General features: G+C 45.6%; 1 protein-coding gene across 1 annotated transcript; it reads right to left on the reverse strand.

The window, feature by feature from the left end:
* Positions 1 to 1013: 1013 nt before the first annotated feature.
* Positions 1014 to 6704, reverse strand: LOC306917980 (uncharacterized protein). Its single transcript, XM_079496014.1, has 7 exons — positions 6601 to 6704; positions 5515 to 5721; positions 4929 to 5075; positions 3260 to 3473; positions 2625 to 2737; positions 1440 to 1586; positions 1014 to 1306 (listed from the first exon to the last, which is right to left on the reverse strand). Exons 1-7 carry the CDS (start codon positions 6677 to 6679, stop codon positions 1221 to 1223), a joined length of 993 nt encoding a protein of 330 aa, XP_079352140.1. The 5' UTR covers positions 6680 to 6704; the 3' UTR covers positions 1014 to 1220.
* Between the last annotated feature and the right edge of the window lie 2801 nt (positions 6705 to 9505).

A 9505-nucleotide genomic window follows, 5' to 3' on the forward strand; every position in this document is an offset into this window, starting at 1 on the left:
TCTCCGCTCCCTCCATTGGCTCCCCCTTCTCCGCTCCCTCCATTGGCTCCCCCTTCTCCGCTCCCTCCATTGGCTCCCCCTTCTCCGCTCCCTCCATTGGCTCCCGGTCGCCGCCGGAGTACAAAACTATGATGCTAGCCTTCAAAGCAACCAACAAACCCTCCCACGCACTCAGATCAGCCTACGCAGGGAGGCTATACCCTCCCACGCACTCAGATCAGCCTACGCAGGGAGGCTATACCTTTGCTAAAAACGCCGGGACAACTCTTCTCCCTTCATTTAAAGATGGAGTGCCGTTGTATTTTTTCTGTTTTGTATGGAGTTAACACAATCTATGCCAAACCCGGGATTTCTCAGGTTTATTGATATACCCCTCCTGTGCCAAACCCGAGAAATTGCGGGTTTCTTTAATGTCTATTAATCAATTATGAATAGTATTTTAATTACCGTGTCTTAGTTGTTTTAGCATCGGTCACTAGCCTCCGAGGGCTCCCATATATGTGAAAATCCAAAAACGCTGTGCATGCACGCAATCTTTGGGGCTCAGATTTAGGTAAAGGAGGAGCTTAATATAACTTTAATCCGACCTTGTGAGTAGCCTACTACTCCTTATATTGACAGATTAACGTCCCGAGTGAAACTATGAAATGGACGATTAGTACTTCCGGTTCAAGCAGCGGGTTCACGGCTCTCTCTTCTTCTGCATTTTCATGCATCCTGCTGGCACTGGCCGTAGAGCACAGCCTCTTTGCTATGGTGACGGGAGAGAACAAGTTGAACTGGTAAGTGTGGCCACACAAACACATCAAACAACACTTTCTGTACACCTTTTTGAAGAAAAAAAGCAAAAACAAAAAATATTCCTCCTAGTATAATCATAGTACTTGATGATCATGTTTTTATTTTCAAAAGAAAAATGTCTCTCTTATACATAATTATGCCAATGGCAGTGATCTTCCCCAGTGCCACTAAAATTGGCAGACTTCTGCCATTTACAGCTCTCACAAGTCAGCACACAAGTAGGTACTGTAACTGTATATATATTCAATAACTTTAAACAAATAGATTAAAAACAGTTACTTTGTTTGTTACCAGTGCTGCACACAATACATTTCTGAGAAATATGTCCTGCAAATCAATGTCATATGTAAACATCCTCAAACACATAATGTCAAGATACAAGTACAAGAACAATTGTGTTGCAGTGAAGAGGATGCATGTCATTGGTCCAAAATAAATGCGAACCTCTTCCTCTTAATCTCTTCCACCAATTTCTTTCCAGCTTTCTCTTGACTGTCCTGCCAATCTACAAAAGACCATAGAGATAATAAATGTTACAAAGACTGCTCACACAGATCAACAATCGATCATGAATCCCTTTTGTGAGTCAGTCAGTCAGTAATATCGACTTTTAATAGTGAGCTGTTCATAATACTAACCTGAGTATAAGCAGAGAGGGGCTGAGAAGGTGATTCTCGTTCCAAACTTTCCATTTGCATCTTCAAATACAGGCATCCCTAGACCTCCCTGTTGAAACCACTCTTGGAGGGCATTCCTCTTAGACGACTGATCAGTACTTGTGGATGCTAAATGAATGGATGAATGGATATATTAGCCACAGCTGGATCAGCAATGAAGCCCTGTGGCTGAAGACATATCAATTTACAATTTAGCCCACACTCTTATCCACAAAGTGGAGCTACAAAGTGTAAGATAGTTACAAAGTTAAGAGCAAGATAGGAGTAAAGAACATATGGACTCCAGTTAGTCAAGTAAATAGGAAAAGGAAGGAAACATTTAATTGCTACAAATTAACTAGGACCACCGAGATATCAAAGAAAGCATGTGTATAAGACAAACTGTGTAAACAGCACATCTATCTAAATAAAGTGTATAACATAGTATGTGAACAAGTAACATACAGTACATACTGCACAGTACATGCATACATACAGTACATCTGGATGCAATAACAAAAATCACACCCGTGTGAACTGAGTGGTGCAAGGTCTTATATAGCCTGATCAGCTGTGGTCTGACGTAATGTCTGTGACCATAGTAACCAGGCTCATTTTTGAGTGGTGTAAACCACTCCTACAACTGGCTTTGTTAGTTTACGTGTCTGTCCGTACCAAAAAAAATGAGCATGGTTGCTATGGTCACCCAGTTCACACAGGTGTGATTTCATTACATCAGACATTACGTCAGACCACAGCTGATCAGTCTATATAAGACCTTACACCACTCAGTTCACACGGGTGTGATTCTTTTGGTACGAACACGGGTACACGGGTACAAAGCCAGTTGTTGGAGTGGTTTACACCACTCAAAAAATAGGCAATTAGTGATACAAATAAATAAGGAGTGATAGGGGATGAGGTCCCCCTCATCCCCTATCACTCCTTATTTATTTGTATCACTAATTGCCTATTTGGTGGATCTCTGACGTCTGATGGATTTTCAGACTGCAGCAGAAGATGGGGACTAAATGCAATACACATAATGCTACACATTATGCTGGCCATAAGGGATCAATCATCACATGGGATCAAGCTAATGCAAAACACCTTTCAAATGACAGGGAATAGGCTAGGGTTAACTGTGAACATGAGGATGGAGCTCACCCGTGTCTGGAGTCTCTGGACCCTGCAACAGTCTCAGCAGGCGCTGACTAAGCCTGGATTGTGTCTCCTTCTTACTCCGCTCCCCCTGCTCTCCCTTGGCCTCCACGCAAAACCTGCCCACAGTACACCAGAGTTGGGCTGGGCTGTTTGTATTTCTGGAAACCATTTCATCATCGATAGTAGTGCAAACCTCCAGTTTGTTCATTGACACTGTGTGACTAACATTGTGACCTCATAGACGTTTAGTTTGAGATATTATCAGTTTTATTTAAATGCAGCGCTCAGAAAATGAAGCCATACTATAGTGAACTGTAAAACCACCATGGGTTCTGTCATATCCCAGTTCAGTCATAGTATTATAATATAGATGCTACATTGTTGTTTTCAAATGACATCATCATTATACACTGCTGTTTGTCCAAAGGGATGACTTGTTCAAATTCACAAATAAACTTCTTCAAATTCACAAATTAACTTGTTCAAAATTCACAAATTAAAAGTGAGACGTTCTTATGATAGAAAAGGACTTTGAATTCCATTTTAAGGTGGAAACAACTTTTTGATCTCCTATTTTCGCTATTTGTCGTATTATATATGAAAACGTATTCTGTGGTTAAGAGTGGTTAAACACGAACCCTGTGAATTTGAGCTTGGCTGAGCTTCTGTACAGCACAGATTTCAGGACTGGGCCCTTCATCTTTAGACCTGCTGCTGTATCTAGCAGAGTCTTCAGTTTCAGCTCTGTCTCCTTGGCTGTGGTAGGCAGGGCCGTAGGACAACGCATGAGAGGACAGAGGCAAGACAACGCCGTTCGGAAAGCAGCCTGGCGAGCTGATGCCTCACTGGAATCTATGGAACACACGGTCATGAATAAGGGTGGAACAGACATTGTTTTTGACAATGTCCAACAACCAGCTTTGTCTGTATCTATGTGTCTATGTATGTGTGTACCTGTACGTGTGTGTACCTGTACGTGGGAAAAATGAGCATGGTTACTATGGTCACTGACATTACGTCAGATGTGGTCTGACATTAAGTCAGACCACAGCTGATCAGGCCATATAAGACCTTGCACCACTCAGTTCACACGGGTGTGATTTTTAAATTGATAATCGATAATTGAATACATATTTGATGAATAATCGATCCCTATTTTAGAATTTTAAAAGAAAATCCCAAAATAGTGAAAATAACAGATCTATATAAGCTCATGAGTTATGTAGATCTTCAATTTAAAGTGTAAAATACGCTTAACCCATTTTGGGCGGGAACCCCTTTTGGTGTTAGCATTATGTTATGCTTTAGCTATTAAAAAGCAAGGCTTTTGCACACCTACAGGCGACAGGTGCGTAGGAGAGGGTACGGTGACCAAAAAGGAAAAAACACCCGCACACTGTCTTCAAATGCAGTGAGTGACCAACTTTTATTTAGGGAAACAGCAACGTTTCGGCCTATGCGGCCTTCATCAGGCTATCTGGCTATCCATAAAGATAGCCTGATGAAGGCCGCATAGGCCGAAACGTTGCTGTTTCCCGAAATAAAAGTTGGTCACTGCATTTGAAGACAGTGTGCGGGTGTTTGTTCCTTTTTTATGCTTTAGCTATTTAAAAATAACAGATCTACAAGTTCATAGCGCGCCACCGAGTGGCGCGCTATGAACTTGTAGGTCTGCTATTTTTGAAAAATCGAAGAACCACTGACATAGAAACATAGCTTTTTCAGAAAACTGTCAGGATGTAGAAGACATTTTTAGAATCTGATCTCAGGTCAGAATGGGTTAAAGTGCAAGAACACTTTGGTAGAGGTTTGGGTTGTGTAGTGAGTGACCTTGCCATGATGTAACCCAAATGTGGACAAGAAATCAAAAATAATTGCTCCAGTGATTAGAAATTGATAATTCAAAATATGCTCCTCATTGACTGGTGTTTGTTTACGTACTAAAAGAGTGACTTTGAGAGCTGTTTCAGCGTACAATGTTAGTCAATGAGGAGCATATTTTGAATTATCCATTTCTAATCACTGGAGCAATTATCTTTGATTTCTTGTCCACATTTAGAGTTACATCATGGCAAGGTAACCCAAACCTCTACCAAAGTGATCTTACACTTTGAAAAGTAAAAATAATCATATTAATAAAAAGATCAGTCTTCTCCATTATTCAATTAATCGAAAAAGCAATGGATTGAATAATCTATATGAAAATAATAATAAATTGTCATCAACGCTTTAGATTTGGAATAAACCTGGTACAATACATGCACGCATACATGCACGCACCGCACATACATCCATGGCTACCATTACCTGCTCCAGTATACGTGAAGACACAGGTGATGTTGGTGAGAGAACAGCAGAACTTCAGTGGTTCTGGTTGCTTATAAACGTCCTTAGGAAGAGGGAAGGAACTCTGGCTGAAGTGCTGGTTCACCTTTTCTTTGACTTTTCTCTCATCTGCAGAGAGACGGACATGATCAGACAGGACAGGAAGAAACAGGAGTTTGACTATTATTACTATTAGGAACATTTCTTGACAACATTCTCTTAGTCTTCTGTCTCTCCGTACGTGATATATGGCCGAATAATGTCATATTGTTCTGGATCCGTGACGGTGAATTTGCTCTTTGACCGTTTTCACTGAAAACTAACCTAACTGACCTATCTCAGGGGCAGCCTATTAATAATGACAAATTTCCATTTCCTTTTTCCATGTTATTTTGATCGCACTCACACACACACACACACACACACACACACACACACACACACACACACACACACACACACACACACACACACACACACAATATCCTGCTCTAGTCTGCATGCATGCGGGAAGGGAAGGGAATTAGTGTGACAGGCAAACACATTAGTGAAAGCATATAGACTGTACCAGGCTGGCAGATCTGCCCAGCGCAGCCCAGGGTCAGATAGGCGTTATGGGAGGCATCTTTCTTGGAGGTGAACGGCCTGTGGTCTTGGAAGGTGAAGCGCTCCAGAGATACAGACACTCTGCATTCCCATTTCTTCTCGAAGTTCACACTCTCACACACCACAGTTCTCGGCTTCACACTGACCAGCGGCAGAAACTGTCTGATCTCTGTCAAAACATCACATGCGCAAATATGTTCATACACAAAGGCCACAAGGACAACTAAATAGAGTGGCGTGACGTGATCATGTTCATTAAGTTGTCCTATAATCACAGTGGTGTAAAGTAACTAAGTACATTTACTGAAATGAAATGAAATGATTACTATATTTACCCAGGGTATCTGGGCTAAGCTCAAGAACTTGTTTCCAGCCAGGCTCTGCTCATAGAACACATTTCATCGTAGTGGTTCAATGCCTTGTTCAAGGGCACTTCAGCGGTGGTAATTTTTAACGTGTCGGACCGCTGATTCGAACTGGCGACCTTCCGGTATCAAGACCGCTCCGCTATCCGTTCGGCCACCGCTGCCACTAAAGTACTTAACTGTACTTGAGAACAATTTTGAGGTATTTTACTTGAGCATTTCCAATTTCCATTACTTTTACTTCTACTCCACTACATCTCAGAGGCAAATATTGTAACCCCACTACATTTATTTGAAAACTTACTAGTTACTAGTTACTTTGTAGCTTTTGATTATTATTACAAAACATACAGTAACAACTTCAGCACTATATACATTTCAGCCATTTGAAAGAGCCGATCTACAAGCTCATAATGCATCGCGATGCGACGCATTGAGCTTGTAGATCTGATATTTTCAAAAGATTGTTATACATTCGAAAACTTGAAATGAGACATTCTGCATAATGAGTACATTTACTTTTGGTACTTTAAGTACATTTTGATGCCAATACTTTTACTCAAGTAAATTTTGAATTCCAGACTTTTACTTGTAACGTAAAAGTAGTTCTATATTGCAGTATTGATACTTGGAGTACTTTTTCCACCACTGCCTATTCAGGACGGTCAGTATACTAGTCAAACCTTCCATTGGTCCAACAGCCAGCGTCTTGGCAGTTTTCTTAGCAGGGGGCGGGGCAGAGTCCTCAGATGATGTATCCATGGTGACAGGAGGGATGCGTAATGGAACACCTGCCTGTTGACCAGGACCAATCACAGCACTGCCATCTGGTACCTGAACCGGAGCTGAAATATCAGGAAGTAAAAGAGTAGGGTTTGGGTTAAATGGAGTTGGTACAACATAAGTTCAGGAGGAAGACCACGCCTTCAATGATAAATCGTTGACTAACACTGCTCCTCCTCAATCTACCCTAAGCTCCATCCTCGGCCAACTTCCTGCAACACTCTGTGATCAATCACCATGGTAACCCATCCAGTACCTCCCCTCGACTTATCTACCATGGTAACTGATAACCTTCCACCCAAACCCCTCCCCTTTCTCCACGTATTTATACCTGCACGTCTACCTGCCATTTCGTGCTTGGTTCTTCGTATGACTCACGTCACGTATCTCTCAGTCACACGGCCGCTTCCGTGTTTGCTCCTCCGCCGAATCCCCGTCCGATTTCAAAGTAATCATTACTTAACTTACCCTCAATTTAAGTTACCTTGCCACCACGGACGGACCACACTATCAGCATTCAGCACCGTCCCCCGTCGGAGAAACCTCGGACAGACGCCACCAACGCCAGCCAGCCACCCCGTATTCCAGCGCCGGCACCCCGCCATCAACCGCTTCCTCATCGATCTCGTTAATGCCGTCTCACTGAACCGCCGTTCAGTTTATTCTTCCAACGCCAACCTGGCCCATCGACGTCGCGGGACACAAACACCACCGCGATCCGAGAGACCACCTCTCTCTCCCCCCCGCTGCAACTTCAAAACCGGCACACTTCTTGCCACGGACCTGTCACCTTCGCTGATTCGATGACGTCACTCCCAAATGCTGCGCTGACTGAGGCTGAGTTACACACCCGCCCACCAAGCAACTACAACACACAAAGCTAAGTTTCCTTCAACACCATTCATTCATACTACCCAGCCAACATGTCCATCTGGGCCCCACATGGGTTTTGACATGGGCTAATGGGCTCGGGTTCCAAGTGGGCCGTGCACCCAGTTTCCACAAAGGGCCCCCCCTTTACAAACCGCCGTGCAAGCACAGCTGGACAACGTTCTCTCTGCGGTGCCCTTCACGCCCACTCGCCGTAGCTATTGGCCGTACTGACAGCCTCTAGTTTTCATCACAACCACGCATTCTATTGCGCTACAATTCAATCATCTGTGTGTTCGTTTCCTCATGCTCCACGATCATGCAGATCACCCCCTCCCCCCTAGGGCTGCACAATCACTCAACTCCCTTGGTGAACTAGAAATTAACGGCAATGCATTTACCCAGTTAACGGACATCTACAGTCAAAACAATTTACTGATCGTCTGCTCATTAACATCTGATGTAACGAGCATTTACCCAGTTATCTGCCCGCATGCTGGGCATCCGCTAACATCATCGGACATCTTCAGTCTAAACAATTTACTGATTGTGTGCTCATTAACTTTGACATAACGTGCAACGCGTACGTGAGCCAAAACGTACAGCAAAGGTCGCGTTAGGTTCCCGTGACAACCATGAAGCTATCGTCACCATGAAGGAATCATCGCAACCTCGTCCAAGCAGGCAGCCCTCCTATCCTCCCACTCTTTCTCAGGCTAGCATCCATAATCATCTAGTCCACCACTCGTCACTCCCACTCCATCAAGGCTTCATCCCAGTCATCGCAGGACTCACCACGCGCCATCACGGCCGACCCAAGAGTACCTGCTCCAACCCAGTACAAACCGCACCGCCACAGCAGTAAGAATTCCACGGCAGCCAGAGCGGGCCTGCACCAAATCCCTATCATGTCCCTGCAACCGCAGTTCAACTCCGGTGCACACGTCGGCCTACATCGAGTCAACATCATGCTCGTCTTGCAGCCTTCATCCAGCCCTCCTTCCCCTCCCCCCCACCTCTCCTGGCACTGCGTGCTCCCTCCTTCCCTCCCTCGGCAGGGCGCTTCCTTCCCGCCTCCCTTCCCTCCCTCCTTCCCTCCCTCGGCATAGGGCGCCTCCCTCCCCCTTGCAGCCTTCTTCCAGCCCTCCTTCCCTCCCTCCTTCCCCTCCCCTCCCGCCTCCCCCGGCACAGCGTGCTCCCTCCTTACCTCCCTTGGCAGGGCGCTTCCTTCCCGCCTCCCTTCCCTCCCTCCTTCCCTCCCTCGGCACAGGGTGCCTCCCTCCTTCCCTCCCTCGGCACAGCGTGCCTCCTTCCACCCCTTCCTACCTCCCTTGGCACAGCGTGCCTCTTTACAACCCCTCCTACCTCCCCCGGCACAGTGTGCTCCCTCCTTACCTCCCTTGGCAGGGCGCTTCCTTCCCGCCTCCCTTCCCTCCCTCCTTCCCTCCCTCGGCACAGGGTGCCTCCCTCCCTCGGCACAGCGTGCCTCCTTCCACCCCTTCCTACCTCCCTTGGCACAGCGTGCCTCTTTACAACCCCTCCTACCTCCCCCGGCACAGCGTGCCCCCTTCCACCACTGCCTCCCTCCATCGGCACAGCGTACCCCCTTTACTCCCTCCTTCCCCTCCCTGCCTCCCTCCATCGACACAGCGTGCCACCGCCCCTCTGCACTACATGCTCAAGAATCGATTACCCCGTGATGCCGTTCGACGACAAGGATCAACTACCCAGTGATATCGGTCCATTACAAGAATCAATCGAATCTACCAGATCATCGTTGCGGCTTCCTTTGGGCTCTTAATTGACCAGCCGCCCGCTTCTCTACGCTCAAACAACCATCACAGTTCACAACACCAAACGGAAGCTCGTCCAGACCATTAAACTCCACCCTAACCACCTCCAACCTACCATTCTGTCCCAAACCATCATGGGGGA

The sequence above is a fragment of the Electrona antarctica genome (genome assembly GCF_951216825.1).
Source record: "Electrona antarctica genome assembly, chromosome: 2".
Classification (NCBI taxonomy): domain Eukaryota; kingdom Metazoa; phylum Chordata; class Actinopteri; order Myctophiformes; family Myctophidae; genus Electrona; species Electrona antarctica.